Genomic DNA, 18,884 nt, shown 5'->3' on the forward strand with positions numbered 1-18,884 from the left:
ATATGTTAATCTGATCTGTTTCTCTTCCAAAATTCCCAATCTTCTGTTTATATCTCTGTTTTGTTTTAATTTTTGATTTCCTTCTACAGCCCTTCATATAATTGCCTGGTTGTTTTTAGCTTGGTTGTTTGTTTTTCTTTCTGGGCCACTGTGAAAATCCAGTTAGTGTATCTTTCATTGCATTTCTATAGTTTTTGAAGTCATACTTTGTATTCTTCAGAAAACTTTTTGAGGCCATTTCTATAATGCCATTCAAGCTAAGAAATTAATGACTAGTACTCTGCTATAAGAAAGAAAAAAATGTAAACAAAATCTAGTCCTTATTTCATCCAACTACAAAAGTTAGTCAGGTTGTAAATTTTCTAATACCAACTCCTCTTTCTAGCATGGCACCTAAATCACATGTAATCGCTGTTCAGCTGTGTGTTGCTCCTGCTTGATGCTTAAAAATATGTGCAGGTTACTATCTACCTCCTGTGTAAAAATACAAAAATAGAGGTCACTATAACTCACAGTGCCTTCATAATCACCATAAATTGTTAACCCACAACAAATTATGATTGTGGGAAGCACGTGTAATATTCTGCTCCATCTTTGACAGTGAGCCACCAGGACACAGGGAGTAAATACAGCAGGATGAGCTAAGGAAGTGTCAACACGCTACCAAAGAACTCATGTAGTAAGTCAGTCTCAACCCCCATTACTGATTACCTGGAGCACTTCAACAGGCTGGAAGAGTTAATTAGATAAAAGGCATATTTTAAAGAGCCAATAGGCAAATCGAATACCTGTTTCTTTGCACTTCAGAGACTCAGCTATGTCAAGGCACAGCAGACAAGTTTGCTATCACTTGTCATTACAGGGTCCCTAGGAAAATTTTGTGATCTCCTATCACCAGTTTCTCAGAAAATAACCAGATGAGATGTTGGAGCAGGACTACTTACATCGTGGTACTCCCTTAGCTGTGATTCCATCTGGAAATTCAGCAAAATATCTCAGATAGCCTCTGGACAGTAGGTCAAGTGTTCCAGCTGAGGTTGATGTTAAAACATTTCTGAGAAGTTCTGCTACAGCAGATGGAAAAGAAAAGGCTTCTCCAACTATATTTAGCTGTTGCAATCTTTCACTTCAGTTGTTCCAAGTACTGTTTTCCCCTTTACAGAATCTCACAATGGCTATCTAGGCAATGAAATAACTCTGCTAAATAGGGTTGCTTTAAGACATCAGCATAACTCTTGGAAAACAAGTCATAAGAATCGAGCTTTTCTTAGCAGACTGTAAGCTTAAGGCTTTCTTAATGCTTTGTTGTCAAGTTTGTTATACAACTTGTAACTCAAAAGGTACTAGAAAATGCCCTACAGTTTCAAAACAAACCCCCTTAATTATTTGTTCTTTTAATTTGGCCCTCTTTTCATGGAGAATGGTTCTGTCATGGACTACAGTGACCCACAGTCTTTCTGCTATTCTGGTTATGATCCTCAGCAAAGTCTTATGTTTCTAGGCTGTCTGAAATTTGACAACAGTCAAATTGATAGTATGTATGATCACAGAAAGCAAACATCCTGCCTGTTGCTGTTTACCTTCTAAATAATTTAAGAAAAGTGGAAAAAAAGGAAAAAAAGTTGTTGCATTTTCAGGGACTGTAAGGGAATGTAGAAGATGGGGACAGTTCATTCAGCCATTTGAGCTTGCAAATCAGAACAGGGTCAGACTGTCTGGGCTGTTAATGTGAGCAAGTTGGGATTTGCAGCCAGGAGAAGACAAGTCCAGAGGAAGACCTCTGTAGCAGCCTTCCAGTACTAATGGAGCTGAAGGAAACCTAGAGAGGGACTTTTGATAGTGACAAGACAGTGGGGAATGGCTTTAATCTGAAAAAAGGGTGTGTTTAGATCAGGTACAAGAAAGAAAATTTTATTTGTGAGTATAGTAAATTTCTGGAACAGGATGTCCATAGAAGTGTTGGTTACTCCATCCCTGGAAATGTTCAAGACCAGGTTGGATGGGGCCCTGAGCAACCTGATCCAGTGCAAGGTGTCCCTGCCCATGGCAGGGCGTTTGAAACTGGGTGATCTTTCAAGTTCCTTCCAATCCAAGCTATTTTAGTGAATGTCATACAGATATGCGGTAGTCATAAAATCACAGTTGTGCTGTGTGGGTATATTGGTGGATGACTTTGTACAGTGTGGATGAGCATGTGCACAAATATTTGAGTGAGAGCTAGCTGGACCTGGCATCTACCAACTGCAGTGCCCTTGCTATAACAGACTAGAGTGGAAAGATTCCTGGGAGTCCTGAAGTTCAATGGATGCAACACCTCTTTGACAGCAACCAATGTTCAAATGTTGTTACTTGGTGATCTAGGGGAATGGAAGAAGACCAAGCACTGTTGCCTTTAGCAAACATGTATGACCAAGCACAACAAACTTAGAATAAAATAAAAAGAGTTTTTGGTGAAAAAACCTGGAAGAAACAGAAATATGTTAAAACCAGGAAGAAAATATAAAGCTATGCTGAGTTCTTCCTGCTTTCATTTCCTAAGTAAATCTTCGTGCTGGTCAGACTGAATTGGGCATGGTTGGCATTTGCTCTTAAACTCCTCCCACCCTAGAATCCTTATGGATTGTTATCCCTTACTTTAGAAAAGACCAAGAAACAAAATGAACACTTTTAACCACTAAATTCTTATCAAGCTGAGTGTGAAGTTGCTTGTCCGGTTTATCTGCTGAATCTCCTCAAGATCTCTCTTCCTTTTTACTTGGAACTTGTCCAATTATGGAAAACCAGTGTAGCTAGAGTTGTCAGAAAATTCATAATTAATTAAAAAAAGATTCTGCTGCTTAGCATGCCTCAACTGTTCTTCAGTAACCAATGCAAGCTCATTTCTTTATTTAGAGGGTGAATGACATCTGTGGTATCTGTGTGCTCCTTCCTCAGGCTCCTTCATCCACTCTGTGCCCAGGCATGAAGTGCCGGGAGAGCTGGAAGTCTCCTACCCTCAAGTCCAACCACAGGATGCAGGGGTTTACTCTGCCAGATATATAGGAGGAAACCTTTTTACTTCTGCTTACACAAGGCTTATTGTAAGACGTAAGTTCCATTAATGTGTGGTGATGACTAAGAGTTAAAAGTCACATTTAATCTGAAATTAAACATATTGTTCCCAAATAAGGACCAAAATCTTTCTTGAACTTGCTGTTATCGGATTATGTCAGAATAAAGTTTTACCCAAGGGTCTTTGGTACAAGCTGATATTGACATCAACAGCTGAGATAGAAAAAAACACCCCATCAGATTTAAGTTGAGTTCATCTTAGCTACTGTCAGGACAGTTAGGTCTTTTGTCAGCATCTCAGCTTTTCAAACACCAAGAATTAATAAAGGAAGTAATTCTTCACTGGGTCTCCCTGTTCCCTAAGGTGGATTATACTCAAACCTCACTTATCCTAAGGTTCATCATCTTTTGCATACATTATCATAACTTCACAAACTACCTCAGTTTTAATTAGCTTTTGAGGTTCACTTCCTACTGGATGAAAAAATGAATTGGGATATTTTTCAATAAGTATTCTACATACTTTGCTGTTCATGCTGCTGTGTCAATCAGATAGAAAGAAAATTTTATTCTGTTAACTTGGACTGAAATACAGAATTGATGTGAAAAAATAGATGTTCAAATATCTCACATTGTAGACAAATTATTTATGATGGTAACACACATTTCATTCATTAATATCCACACAATAGTTCTATGAGTTGTGAATAAACAAATGTAATGCCCCAAATTTGGATTTTGAAGCTACTGCTACCTTACTAACTACAATGGTCCAGTTGGCAGGAGTGTGGGGGTCCATATAGATTTTACTTCTATGTATTTTACTGTTTGCTCTAAAAAATCAACTTGAAGGGTTACTGAATAAGAAGACAACAAATATATAATTTTATTTTTCCATAAAAGGGTGTGAAGCTGAGAAATGGGGCCCTTCCTGTAGCTTCCACTGCCCTTCCTGCACAAACAATGGCATTTGTCATGAAGATACTGGGGAATGCATCTGTCCTCCAGGTTTTATGGGAAAAACATGTGAGAAAGGTAAGTAAATAACATTTTCAGCTATTGCTTATTAATTTGTTCTCAGTAACAGATATTGGCATATTACTGAGGGAAGAATCATAAGGAGTGCCTGGTTTTACTCTTGAAAGCTACATGATTTACAGCGGTAGTGCTAGACAGGACAGAATTGGGTGAGATGAATCCTGAATTTTATTCTGGTTGTTCTTGCCTTTGTGATTTAATATCACTCTTTCTCTCTTCTCCTACTACAGATTATGTTGCTAGGGATGAGGAATTTTACCAACACTTCTTGATCAATATGCACTTGGAAAGTATGCAACCTAATATCTTCTAGGCTCCTTTTCTCATAAAAGGCTGGACCAGATGATCTTTGGGGCCACTTCAAATCAGGGCTGTCCTATGTTTCTCTTGAAATCAGTATGCTCAGTGCTGCTGCCTAACTTAAATACATGATGGTAGAGTACACCTTAAGAATACATTGGCATTAGGAAATATGCTAGAGATTCCCTGGCTGCTTCTGAAGAAGCTGCTAATGTGCTCACAGGGTGCTTCGTCTCTGTAGGGACATCAACAATGTATGTAGTTTGTGCAAATCTGTGTCTGTGGTAAGCAGTTTGGATTCTGGAAAAATTAGAGTTGGCATCACATTGCTTTGACTTCTCCAAGCATCTTTTGGGTTCACTGCTAAATATGTATCCTTTTATTTGACTGAATTGAAGTGCTGAAAATACTAGAGCTAAGATGTTGGAATAGTTGTCACTCAAACCACTCCAGCATAGCACTGCTCTTATCTTAGAAGAAAAACCTTGACATCAGCAGATTCTCATTAATTCACTGCTAAGAATATTTGGGTTTCATAACACTGTTTGTCCATATTATATTAGAAAGGCTTATAAACAAAAATTATTGCTGAATCTGTGTCCCCATAGATCAAAAGCAAGGGTCCTTGGCTGACAGATCCTCACAGTGAGAAAATTATTTGTTTCTGCTGTCTGCACTTGACTATTAGAACAACTGTGACTTAAGTTGCTGTGGTGATGAATATATTTGAATGATCAAACTGCCATTTTTAATTAAAATTCATGTTTTCTTTTTCCTAATGAAGTATCATTAGAAGCACTAGCTCTTTCATGGACAATGCTGTTGGGTTATTATTTCCCTCCCTCCCTTCAACAGCTTGCGGAGCCAACACATTTGGTAAAACATGTGAAGAGACCTGTAAAGAAAATCATGGCTGTAGAAACTTTATGTTCTGTCTACCAGATCCATATGGTTGTTCTTGTGCCACAGGATGGATGGGACTGGAATGTGATAAAGGTATAGTTAAAAAAAAAAAAAAAGAATGGGGGGGATCCTTAATGTTCTGCACACGGGAAATACAGAAGGGACCCAACAGGGAAGAGTAATAGATTATATATTTTACAGTGATGTGAAAAGGTTTTTCAGTAATGAGACTGAAAAATACTGGAAGACATTTTCTAGCACCTTTACACTAACTGCATCATATGTACTTGCAGAATGCACACCTGGGTTTTATGGGTCAGATTGCAAACTCAAATGTAATTGTCACAATCGAGGAACATGCAACAGATTTAAGGGCTGCATCTGCTCCTTCGGATGGCATGGTCCGCAATGTGAAAAGAAAGGTAAAGTAAGGTACTAAATGGTTGTTCCCAGAGTAACTAGAACAGATCTTAATGCTGGTACAGCATTACTACTCCAGGCTAGTATGCTTGCTCCACACACTATTTTCCAGGGGCACAGACAATTCTGTACAGCCTTATTGCAATATAGTATTTTTAAGCCTCTGGCCTATATGTTATATTTATCAGGATGATATCCTTAGATTTTCAAACTTTACTTCATAGGACTTGATTGATTTTAACATTAATCCCCGACAGAAGCTGCACATCTAGTCATCTAGTTTTTTGTACTAACTTATGGTATTTTACCATTACCTACCTCTTAGTTGGCTGCATACTTTTGTATACCATGAGCTTCATCACCTAAAAGTGATGACTGAGACACTAAGACAACACCAGAGTTTAAAACTGCTCTGTCTCTCTGGGAGAAAGTTAAGTTTATGAAGCTGAACATACCTTATCTCATTGGATTCAGGCAAGGTATTCCATAAGATGCACTCAGCATTTATTATTTTAGCTAGGTAAATAAAGTGACAATTCTACTGCTGATAAGAGAAACTGTTCAAGAACAAAACCAAATAGAGAAATAGGGGTGTGATCCAACCATCCAAATTATACTGTTGTGATCTCTCTGGTCTTACTAACAAAGAAAATAGAGAGCAAGTAGGCACTGTACATTCAGAACAAAATATGTGCATGATTTTGCCACGACTAGATTGTTTGTGCTTAAAATGTCAAGAAGAAAGAGAGGAGAGGGATCAGATAAAGAAAGAAGAGTGAACACAGGACTTGTTCTTTCTCACATTATATATAAAATGATGTAAAATGTTGACTTTGTGAAGCACGATTCTTGACCACATAAGGGAACGCGGAAACAGACACCTACACTGCCTACACACCTAAACCTCTCTTTTAAAATATCTGTTGGAAGAGTGACATTATACTATATATCTTCTGTAGGCTCAGCAGATCTTTCACCTCAGATAGTAAACTTACTAGATCCTGTGGAACTCAATTCTGGTGTCGAGTTCAAGCCATTATGTATAGCAACAGGGATGCCGCTTCCTAAATCTGAAGAATTCAAACTCTTGAAGCAAGATGGAACTGTCCTAAAGGTAGGCTCCTGATCAATTGCTTTCTGCTATTTCTCATGTTTATATTGACTTTATCTGCAGTTAATGCATACCATGGTTTTCAAGCGTAATATGAACTTTTGGTGTTCTGGGATACCCCATGAACTTCTCAGCACATATGAAAATATGGAGCTGATAATTATAGATGCTTTTTATAGACATCACTAATCTCAATGTATCATTGGAATACTCCAAAAATGCACAAATTTTTAAGGTCCTGTACATCTTTTGTCATTTCAGCCTGATGAAATTTCTACCAGTAATCATTCTGAAGCCATGTTTAGAATTAATCGAGTCCTGCCTGGAGATACAGGAACTTGGGTTTGCAGTGTGCAGACAGTAGCAGGAATGGCAGAGAAACCATTTCAAGTTACAGTCAAAGGTAACAGCTTTCTTCAAGTGTCCTTGCCTCTCTAATTTTAAGTACAGCTTTATACTCTAGCATGGCTGAGCTTTCTGTTCTCTGCACTGCTAGAAAATGCCTGAATAAATATTTACAGTTGGAATATGAACAGAAACCCATTATAACATACTAATTACGTATATTGAAAGAATAAGTGTGATGATAAGGTTGAGAAGAACACCCAAGGTTTATTTTAAAAATATCTTAACTGTCAGCTTTAGCGCATAAAGCCCCATCTGTTTTATGAAAGCTTTGAAGAGCACCTTTCATTCTCCTACAGATCTAGGAATAACCAGAGTCTTATTGATATAGGGAGCTAAAAGGTTAGTTTAATATTTGCATTCTTGTTCAGTTCCTCCTGTGCCACAGTATGCCCCGCGGCTGACAGACAGAGGACATAATTTTCTCATAATTGATATTAATGCTGAGTTACACTATGGAGATGGACCTGTTGTGTCAACAAAACTTCTATACAAGCCAGCAAAACGTTATCAGTCCTGGATGTCTGTGGAAGGTAAGAGGATCTTCTTTAATTCCCTTAAAGGCAAACTTCATCTACCAACTGAAATGTCATGTGTTTCTGTTTGTGATTAGCCTCAAAAGACTATACAATGCATAGAAATTGAACATTTTGTGACTGGATGTGTGACTGTTTATCACTACACATAATGTTCATGTGGATGTGTTACACCAACAGTAGTTGAAAGTGAATATTCACTTCAGGAACAAAAGGTTTCCCCCTCCTTCTTTAGGATTATGTGTACTCAGTATTGGGCCCATCAGTTTTAAACTCCCATGCAAACAGAAGGTTTTGAAAAGCAGTGGGCAGTATGGAGACATGCTGTGGCATCTGCCATCTTGCGTTGTTTTCATTGTGGCCCTAGTGAAACAAATAACTTACCAAAATATTTATCAGTAATGGTATAGGCAAAATGATGCCTGCTTATGAATTAGATTACCTCCTCCAGCTATGCTTTCAAATATTATGCATAGCCTCAAATACTACAGGAAACATTACAGGACCTTTAACAACAGCTGTTACTAAATCAGTAAAACCCAAGATCTGTTTACAGAAGGGACACTGACTAAGCAACCAGTATTGTTTTGTCCTGAAATAAGGGCAGATGAAGCAACCTTTGGACTGGGTTGGAGCTTAACTTAAAACCAGTTATTTTATACTTCTAATTAGTTTATCCTACTGAATCAAGAACAACAACAAAAAAAGGAGCCTGTGTACCTTATCTTGTATTTTCCAAACATTTTCTTTCATAACATATTTCAACATGGGGCATGGCTTTACTTACATTTGACTTTTGTTGTCAGTAAAAGGCACAACTAAAAGACTGGACAATCTGGAACCTAAAACTGAGTATCAGTTCTGTGTTCAGCTGAGTCGGCAAGGAGAAGGTGGGGAAGGCCATCCTGGACCACAGGCCAGCTTCACAACAGCTGCACTTGGTAAGGGATCAGTGTGGCTTCTTAAAAATGAGGTATTTCAGCTCTTTTTGTTTGCTGTCTGTTCCCTGATCTCTGTCATAACACTTTCACTTGAGCAAAGAAAATTGCGCTTGAAAACCTTGTAGACCCTTTCCAAAGAATCTCAGGCAAAGGGATAGTAAAAAAAAAAAGTGAAGGAAAAGACCAAATCAAAAAACAGAGGTGAAGAAAACCAGAAAAAGGCAGAGCTATTATTTTCCCTGATTTAGAGAGGAGGGATTGAGGAAAGGAAAATTTATATATTTTGGCTGGCTATGCAACAGAGTTGGAGATAAGAATCATTTTTTTGCAGTCCTTCTTCTTAGTGTTAGATCAATTTACTTTAAAAATGAAGATGTTTTAAAAAGCTGGAAAGTTTTTAGTCCATTTAGAATAGATCCCAAACTAAATAAACTGAATACAGACATAAAGAATAAATGAGGATTACACCAGGACCTATCTAGCAAGAAAACAACTTTTGGCTTCTCACATCTAAAAAGTCCATCTGCAACATAAGCTCACTGAAGATGCCATTTTATTGGCACATCATCTGTTGCTAAGATACTATGGGACTATCAACACCTCTTAGATGTAACTTCAGCCAAATTATGTGGGATGGCTGAGAGATGTCACCCCAAACTGGGGCAAGTGGTTGGGAATTACTGTACCCCTGTTTTAGCTTAGATATCAGACATGAAATGTTGTTCCCTATTTCACTGTGGCTTTTCTAAGGTCTTCCTCCACCAGAAGGTATCACTCTCTTTCCAAAAAGTATGACATCACTGAATTTGTCATGGCACCCCTTAACACTGAGGACAGAGGATGATATTCGTGTTGAAGTGGAAAGGAAGAGCGTGAATGACAACGGTGACAAGAGCAGTGTTATTACTCAAGTGCCAGGAAATATGTCCACCTTGATCATTAAAGATCTTGAGCCTAGACAGCAATACATGTGCAGGGTACGAGTGAACACCAGGTCCCAAGGAGAGTGGAGCAACTATCTGTATGCATGGACTTTCAGTGACAGTAAGTGCTGATTCACATCCTTCTGTTTAATTCTTCATGTTACCCACAGTGGTCAGACTAATTGTCACTTGATGACTACATTAAATGCAATCCTTTATTTTGGTAACACTTAGTTCCTGATGGTCGCTTATGGTTGTTATTGCTATTATTTGGAAAGCTCAGCGTCCAAAGGAATTCTTCTGCTGGAAATTGTCAGGAACTATTAATGTAGGTTTCTTTTAAATTGAGAAAAACAAGTTTGAGAATCCACATCTTCATTTCAGTGCAACATGTGCTTCTGACACAAGTAGTATTTTTTTCCTCCTCAGAATGATGAGCCATCAGAGTTCACTACTCCAAGCTCTTTTGTTACTCAGTTTGGCCATGACAATACAGAAATAGTCAGCACTTAAAGAAGAGAAGATACAATGCAAGGTAAAACCCCTGTGAGCAAAGAGTAGTTAAGTGTGCTACACTGAAGACTGCAGTTGAATTCCCTGAGTGTGAGCACTGTGCTTTCACATCACCACAACAAATGCCCTATCTAAATGAAGTACCATCTGAATGGCTGATGGGTGACACTGCCCTTCCCACAAACTGGAAAGGTGGGCTTCTTCCTCCTTATAGATCATGTAGGAAGGCCCTTACTATATGTGTTAGTGGAAGTATCAATGGCTGTCATGGGACTCTCAGTTTTCCTGAGCTCTGACACCAAACTGCACTGAGAAAAACATAAGGGTACTCTTTTCCAGGAGAAGGTACTTAGCTTAATATTCATGGCAGTGTCTGCAAGTCTGCAAGTGTAGCGCTCACCCCTGCTAGAGGTTTTCTGATTAGATTTTTGGAAGTGTTGGCATCAATTTCCTTTCTAACAGCCTGACAAGTAATTGCTCTCAGAAGCAGTGAAAGTATGGGATATGGGAATACAAGGGAATGATGATACAGTATAGAAGGAAATTAATCCTTTTTGCATTAACCTGAAAGCAAATATGGTGTGCTTGCATACAGCTCAGAGGATGTGTATCTTCATCCAAGACAGTATGTTGAATGCCACTCCAACCTCTACTGGAAGTATGGAATATTGCTACAAGGATGACAGCACATCAAGATAATAAAATTATTGCATTCAGTTACCATAGTTCATCAACAAAGTCTGTTTAGCACAGCAATAGCACTGAGGAAAATGTTTGTTCTCTGTGGAAAGGAGAAAGAGGTGGCGTACATGCCAATGCCTTGTGTGTTTGTGTTTGTTCACAGGAATCCCTCCTGCACCGAACAACATCAGGTTTTCTAACATCACAGACACATCTTCAGTCATCTCTTGGACAGCTGCTGAGGGTCATTCCATCTCCTCCATCATCATCAGCTACAAAATTTATGGCAAGGCTGAGTACAATCACATTGATATTATCATAAAGAACACCAGCATTACTCAATATCACCTCAAGGGCCTTGAACCAGACACTGTGTACCAGGTTCAGATTAATGCTCAGAACAATATTGGCTTGAGCAACCCAAACACATCATTTGAACTGAAGACTCTTCCAGAAACTAAAGGTTAGTTAATCCATCACACTGGATTTGCACAAGCCAGGACTGGTTGTATAAATTAGTTAGCTATGACATGGTCATTATACTAATTTTTGAATCTGAGTTTTCTTTTGCTATTAATTCTGACACACTACACAGCACCACCAAAGTTTAATTCTAATTTCACTCCATGATATTGATGAAGTGACAACATGCACCATTTGTGTATATCCACTAAAAAGGGCCCAGTGACTCAAAAATTAAAGGAGCTGCATACAGCAAGACCATTAGATCACAGAATGTGGCTTCATCTCTGCTCTGACTGAATTCAATGGAATATGCAGGTGCTCATCTGAAATTCAGAGCATCCAATGTTTCTGACATTTTTGGAAAATAAAGGGATGTATCCTTAGCTCTTTAAACAGTTTACAAGACAGGAGTATTCAGCTGCACATTGCTAATGTATTGTTAAATTCAGAATAAGCTGAAAATGATGACGAATTCTTATGTCCTTCCTCAATAGCTTCATATGAATCAAAAGGAGGCAAAATGCTGCTTATTGCTATCCTTGGCTCTGCAGGGATGACCTGTGTAACAATTCTCCTGGCCTTTCTCATCATGCTGCAGTTAAAGCGAGCCAACTTCCAGCATCGAATGGCTCAGGCTTTCCAAAATGTGGTGGTGAGTTTCCAGCTTTCCTGTGTCAGTTTGGTTATTAACTTTAGCTCATCTTTTCCTGTGTTTTCTTCCAATTTTTTTTTTTCCTGGCTTTCCCAAACACTGTCTTCTCTTTATGTGCAATTAGGATGTAAAACTTCTGTAAAACTGTAGTGCTGTAAAACTGCTCTACTAGTGACCCCAAAACTAAAGCCATCGTAGTTACAGGCTGGGAGTTAGAAAACTTGACTTGAAAAAAGGTTGGCCCACCATTTGCTGTGCTGCCTCTTCTGCCTTGTCACACTTGTGTATGACAAGTACCAAGCCAGACAGAATAGAGGAGCCTGTTCTGCCTCTATGAAGTCATGCCTGATTTTGAAAACTACCAAACATTTAATGTTACTTTTGAGCATCAGCAGCTGCTGATACATGCTCATCCATTTTCAACCTGGGGACAGTACATCAGGGATCTATCAACAGCAACGTCATAGTTTTGGCTGTAAGGAAATTGCTGAAGGTTTTAACATCACATGGAGATTCCTCTCTATGCACACATTTATTTGGATCCTGCTGCAGTCTCTTAATCACTCTGCTTTCTGGTGCTTTTCTCTGCCTTCAGAGGGCAACCTGTGGGGCAGAATGAAGATGGCCCAAGGAGCTCCTTTATATCTAAATAGGTTGTTTCAGAAACAGGGGTATGGGGCCCACCCAAAGACATGATCACTCTGCAGAGCAATCTAAACAGCTTTGTCTCCTACTTCTAAAACTTTTCCCATAGCAGTATTTCATGAGAAAGTGTAACTGAAGAGATCTCTCCTTAGGCATGGATGAAGATAATTTCCTGTCTCTTTTTATTTCCTTGCTTCTTCTTGTATCACTCTTCCTACTGAGCCTGAGCAACACAAGATTTAATTAAGCCTAATAATGAGATAAATCTTAAACCTGAGACTTATGACTGGTTTTGAGATCAGTTTTATCACATTATTTTTGCCCATGTCCTTCATCTTCAAAATCATTATAAACTGTTCAGGAGGCCAAGATCTAAAAGGTACTTACACACAAATTAGAAGCCTGATTAATTTTGTGGATCTGGGCAGAAACTGGTTGCTGCAATTAGAATAGCTATAACTGTCTAATGTCCTCTGGTGTATATAAGAGATGGATTGAGCTATGTGTGTGCGTGCGCATGTGCGTGTTCGTGTGTAGATGAGTGAGCAGAGGCATTTAGGAAATGTAATCAGGGCATTGCTCAGTGAAGTAGAAATCACACTTAATGTCACTATCTTAACTCTGTTGTAGAGGGAAGAGCCAGCTCTGCAGTTTAACTCAGGTACTCTCACTCTGAGCAGGAAAGCCAAAACCAGTCCAGATCCTACTGTTTATCCAGTTCTTGAATGGAATGACATAAAATTTCAAGATGTGATTGGGGAAGGTAACTTTGGGCAAGTCCTGAAAGCACGCATTAAGAAAGATGGCTTACGCATGGATGCTGCAATAAAAAGGATGAAAGGTAGTAATGACGAGCGATTCTGTGACTAAAGAGTTTTCAAAGAGTATTCCAAATGTTTGCTATACAAATCACTTAGTAGCCCTCTTTTAAAGCTAAAATAAATATTCAAAATTGGTAATTAAATTGTATCAGGTGTTACTAGGCCAACAACTATACATATATACAGGATAATTTGTCAACAACTGTATTTCTGCTGGGTAACTGTATTTCTGCTGGGTAAAGTTGGTTTCCATTTCTCCTCAGTGGTTGATATGATTAACTATCATGTACTTTTCAATTCATAGATCAGTATGAGCTTCACATGAGTTCATCTGCAAGGCGAGATGCATTGGATAGATAGGAGCAGAGAGCTAGTCTTGGGGCACAGCATTTGTTTATCTTGTTCACTTTAGCTGTTCAGAGAAAACTGCATCTATGCATCTATAGATACTCATACCATGGGGATCATTATTTTTCTTTTTATTCACTCGGCACGACAGCTACGTTCCAGAGAGAGCTACAATACATACAATACGGCAAGAATGTACATGTTTTATTGTAATTCACCAGATCATTATCTAGGCAAATTGAAAAACACTTTTAAGTGTGCTGATTAATTTTAAAATAGCCAAGGTCTGCATACAGGCAGAAATAATCAACAGCACACATTTGGAAGGATTTTTAAGCAGCTACTTTTCATAAGATCTTCTACAACGTTTTACACTCTCAGGTAAGAAGGAGAGTGATAGGGTGTGTTAAGATACTTGCTTTCTCTGCAGATAGCTTTTACAGGCACTTGTTTCTCACATTTTTTTCCCCCAATTGAGAATATCCTACTTTTTTCTGTAAATACTAATGTACCTTACAGCTTTTCTCTTTCTACTGGGATTGAAACAGTAGTGGCCCAAGCAACACACAGTCCTCATAATTAAAAAAAATATTGTTTTAAATTCAGTTCAAACTAAAACATAAATATGTGCTTTTTTGATTTTCAGAATATGCCTCAAAAGATGATCACAGAGATTTTGCTGGAGAACTTGAAGTTCTTTGTAAACTTGGTCATCACCCCAACATCATAAATCTTTTGGGAGCATGTGAACATAGGGGTAAGGTACTATTGTATGCATGTACTTTAAAAATTAGTTTAAAAAAATCCTTTCACAATATAGCCCACACAGTCCAGAGACTAGCAGATCTCTGTGCAACATTTGTTAAAAGGTCAGATAAACTTGTGTTTAGATCTACAAGCCCACATTAATGCTCCAGAATTGATATTCAACACTAGCTCTAAATTCTCCTCTACTCCTAGAAATTAGCCTGTTTGACATTTCCCACCAGGCTGTTTTATGTTGATTTCCTTTTCTTCACTCAAGGTAGTGTAAATTTCTAAAGACTATTACTGATTATCTCTTACTTTGTGATATCATCACTGTCTGATGTTTCCTTAGGATATCTTTACCTTGCTATTGAATATGCTCCCCATGGAAATTTACTGGACTTCCTTCGGAAAAGCAGAGTACTAGAGACAGACCCAGCATTTGCTATTGCCAACAGCACTGCATCTACACTTTCCTCTCAGCAACTTCTGCATTTTGCAGCAGATGTTGCCAGAGGGATGGACTACTTGAGCCAAAAACAGGTCAGTCTTCAACTCTAGCCACTGAAAACATGGAAAATACTTTTCCAGGGAATATGCCCTTTAATTACATTAATTTTTAATTTTAGCTTCTATAGCACACACTGAATGAGATTTATTTTGCTGTCTCCATTTAAACTTATCAAATATTGTGTTATGGGGAATCATGGAAGAGGCATTTAAACCTAAAACAACATGGCAATTAACTGCTTTCACTTTCAGATAAAGTTCAAAATGTTCTTGGTAGTGACATACCAAGCCAATTTATTTGTTTTATTTTCTTATTCCAAATGTTTGCAATTTTCAATACAGCAGTAAAGTAATACATGTAAAACTCAACTGATTCCTTTATTTTATTATTACACTATTGTTATAATTCTTATTATTATCATTATTTTAGTTTATTCATCGAGATTTGGCAGCAAGAAACATCTTGGTTGGAGAAAATTATGTTGCAAAAATAGCTGACTTTGGCTTATCAAGAGGTCAGGAAGTTTACGTTAAGAAGACCATGGTAAGGACCAAAACAAATTGATACAGTCTGTTTTTTAAATTTTGCTTTCTTATTTCTTAATCTGTGTTTTCATATTAAAAGAAAATGCAAACTTATGGGTACTACAGAACAGATTATTTAAATTGTATTAATTGCTATGTAAAATATGCATGTTTATTAATATACAAATAAATACATCTACTTGTAAATAAATCCTATACCATGTCTGTAATATAAAATGTAATTTAAAATAATTTATATGACTATGGATGACAGTAAAATAGATGAGTCAAGCTGGTCTAATTCTATTGAACAAGGCCAAAGTTAGAAAGAAGGTAACAGGATGTGTCCAGACCCAATGCTTTAGAAGATTTGAAAGAAGATACGTAATAAGCATCATGTAGCTAAAGACCAGAAATAGCACTGTGTTGTCAAGGCAACATGATGGTCAGAGGCATCATCTGAGCTTCTATTTACATTTCACCTTGATGCTGATTGGATAATTTTTATATTAACTTTCATGTGAACTGTCCTTTGTGAAGTAAATAATATAATCATAGTGTCCCATGGAAAGGTTCCTTCAAGACCATCTAGTTCCAACCCCACCTTTCACTACACCAGGTTACTCAGAGCCCCATCCAACTCGGCCTTGAACACTCCCACACTGACAACTTATCTGGGCAACCTCTTTCAGTGTCTCACCCTTCTCACACTAAAGAATTTCTTCTGTAAAACTGCACAAGTTTAGTAAGTTTATTTACTTGATAAAGTTTACTTGTATAGTCAGTTTTCACTAAGGTAACACAAAATGATTGTTTGCATACAAACTGCAATATTGTTATACCAACAAGTGAAAAATAAACTTTCATTAAATAATTTCTAGGGGCGGCTTCCAGTGCGATGGATGGCAATTGAATCTTTGAATTACAGTGTTTACACCACAAATAGTGATGTGTAAGTATGTGTTCAAGTGGCATTTAAACAAAATTTTTCCATATGAAGGAAAGTTTGACAACTAGTGTGAGCACTCTTAACTCAAAATACTCAGTAGTAATGTCAGCAGGAGTTAGCAATGGAAGCAAAAAATAAAATCCATAACAAGAAAGTTTCATTTCTTCATCAGGGTCTGATCAAGTTCTGTGTGCACAACCAAGTTGGATGTGCCCCATAACTTTAGCTGTACTTACTCAAAATTGGAGACCTGATAAGTATTTGGGAAACCCAGAAGACATTTGCATTTTATTTAGGAAAGTAGAAATTGTATTTGGAAAAACAATTCAGTAATTTCAGTATTTGCTGAAAGCTCACAATCTGATAAAAGTCTTTGGTTGACTCAGAGTGAATTAATTTTGCTAATTTTCCTGCTTTCTGATAGAAGCTCCATCATTATGCAAAACTATAAAAAATACAGAAAAACATCACACTTCCCTGTGTTCCCTGAATACTAGCAAAACTACCTATCATTTTAAAACAGTCATTCTTGTTGAATTCTTGTTACACTTCATAATATCCCTCTGTTGCAGATGGTCATATGGTGTCCTCTTATGGGAAATTGTTAGTTTAGGTAAGTATCGAATTTTGTACTGCACAAATAATCTGCACCAAGCCAGCTCTATTCACTCAGTCTTTTAAAAAATACTGCTTCACAATATATTTCAATTTTCTTTCTGTTTATTTAGGTTCATTGTCAAATTTTCAGTTCAGGTATCATTTTAAATGAGAAAGAACCATAATGACCACGTTTTTGTTACATTTAAAATCCAGACCATATCTAAATATAAATTGCAGAATATCATATGATATACAGCCTTAGTATAACATGCTTTGAGTTTGGTGGATGGCTTTTCCACAGTTTTCCTGCATTTTAAATCAAGACTTATATTTTAATGATATTGCAGGGTGGAGGAGTAATCACCTCCTACTCCATATATTCACAAAGAAAATTTTTGAACATTAACCATCAAAAAAAATTTAGAGTTCATTTCTGCAGGCACCTCTACTCATCATGATTGTGATACAGCCTTGCATCACTCAAAATATTTGTGTTACATCTCTCTTGTGATTTGCCTTGGAGATGTGCCCATGGTCTGCTGGCCAGGAGATGCTACTGACTGGTGCACATTGCTGACTGGACTCTGGAACTCTGGATCTCTGATTTGTTCTTGGCTTTCCTTACTAAATGGGTTTGCACTAGATATGGGTGAAGCGTGGAAAATCAAGAGTCTAAGCAACCAAATACCTACAGAAAGGGGCAAAACTAGCTGAGAGTAAGAGCTTCATGTCCACAGATCTTATCATTATGATGCTAATGAAGGAATTACTTGCCCATCAACGCTATTGAAAAAACATTTTGAATACTATCAGACCCTGCCCCTCAGACTTGTAGAGAAAATTAGGCCAGATCCATAGATGAAAAAATTGACACTTAATTTTACTTTTCTCCCTCATATTGTGCATCAAACAGTAAGGAAAAATTAACAATAAAAATGTAGAAGCAGAATACCCCCTAATTTTGGATTAATTTAGCTGTCACTATGTTAGTCATACCTTTCCATTTCTACTATAATATTAAACTTTCTTTTATTAAAATCTGTTTCTGTTCATGACTATGGTTAAACTTTAGGTGGTACACCATACTGTGGAATGACATGTGCAGAACTGTATGAAAAACTCCCCCAAGGGTACCGACTGGAAAAGCCTCTCAACTGTGATGATGAAGTGTGAGTATTGCCTCACAAAAAACCTAAAAAATAAACAGAATAATGTGATGTCAGCTCTAAAAAATAATTATTTCTACAAGAAACTATTTTTCTAATTGGAAAATATAAAAACTACATTAAAAATTAAAAAGGTACACAAAACATAAAAACTATATTAAAAAAATTTAAAAGTGCTTAAGTCCTTCTGTATACAGCATACACTGTTAATCTGCCATGAATACATTCTCAGGCTCTCCATTCCAGCCAGTTATCTTGTTCTTTATACAACATGCCAGGGTTTTAGCTCAAAGAGAGCTTTTTGATTATTCCAGAGTAATAGAAAGTCCTTTTCATTCAGCAACTAACTATGGAAAATGTAACTTCAGCTACATAGAAATCCATTTCCCTCTGAAAAGTGGAATAGGCAAAATCTTTATATAATCAAAAATTTGTAACTTTAACCTATGTATCTAAACTATCAAATGCTGGTGTTCGATTTTTAAAGGTATGACCTAATGAGACAGTGCTGGAAAGAGAAACCATATGAAAGACCATCATTTGCTCAGATACTGGTGTCACTGAACAGGATGTTAGAAGACAGGAAGGTAAGAATAAAACTCCATTTTATATAAATATATATATTTACAATTAT

General features: G+C 37.4%; 1 protein-coding gene across 2 annotated transcripts in view; it reads left to right on the top strand.

Annotated features, from left to right (window-relative positions):
* The window catches only part of TEK (TEK receptor tyrosine kinase), a 36,097-nt gene that overhangs the window by 16,906 nt on the left and 307 nt on the right, over positions 1-18,884 (top strand). Inside the window, exons 4-22 of one of the 2 annotated variants that reach the window (XM_021535932.4) lie at positions 2,935-3,087; positions 3,955-4,086; positions 5,245-5,385; positions 5,586-5,714; positions 6,672-6,826; positions 7,085-7,226; positions 7,600-7,761; positions 8,571-8,705; positions 9,456-9,749; positions 10,986-11,285; positions 11,782-11,939; positions 13,215-13,425; positions 14,400-14,510; positions 14,853-15,043; positions 15,441-15,554; positions 16,417-16,487; positions 17,057-17,097; positions 18,157-18,253; positions 18,738-18,837. In XM_021535932.4, the coding sequence (XP_021391607.1) occupies positions 2,935-3,087; positions 3,955-4,086; positions 5,245-5,385; positions 5,586-5,714; positions 6,672-6,826; positions 7,085-7,226; positions 7,600-7,761; positions 8,571-8,705; positions 9,456-9,749; positions 10,986-11,285; positions 11,782-11,939; positions 13,215-13,425; positions 14,400-14,510; positions 14,853-15,043; positions 15,441-15,554; positions 16,417-16,487; positions 17,057-17,097; positions 18,157-18,253; positions 18,738-18,837 (2,837 nt within the window). The remainder of the gene's footprint in view (positions 1-2,934; positions 3,088-3,954; positions 4,087-5,244; positions 5,386-5,585; positions 5,715-6,671; positions 6,827-7,084; positions 7,227-7,599; positions 7,762-8,570; positions 8,706-9,455; positions 9,750-10,985; positions 11,286-11,781; positions 11,940-13,214; positions 13,426-14,399; positions 14,511-14,852; positions 15,044-15,440; positions 15,555-16,416; positions 16,488-17,056; positions 17,098-18,156; positions 18,254-18,737; positions 18,838-18,884) is intronic. The other variant, XM_077790252.2, reaches the window with a different exon arrangement.

This window comes from Lonchura striata, chromosome Z, assembly GCF_050655825.1.
Source record: "Lonchura striata isolate lonStrDom1 chromosome Z, ASM5065582v1, whole genome shotgun sequence".
NCBI lineage: Eukaryota > Metazoa > Chordata > Aves > Passeriformes > Estrildidae > Lonchura > Lonchura striata.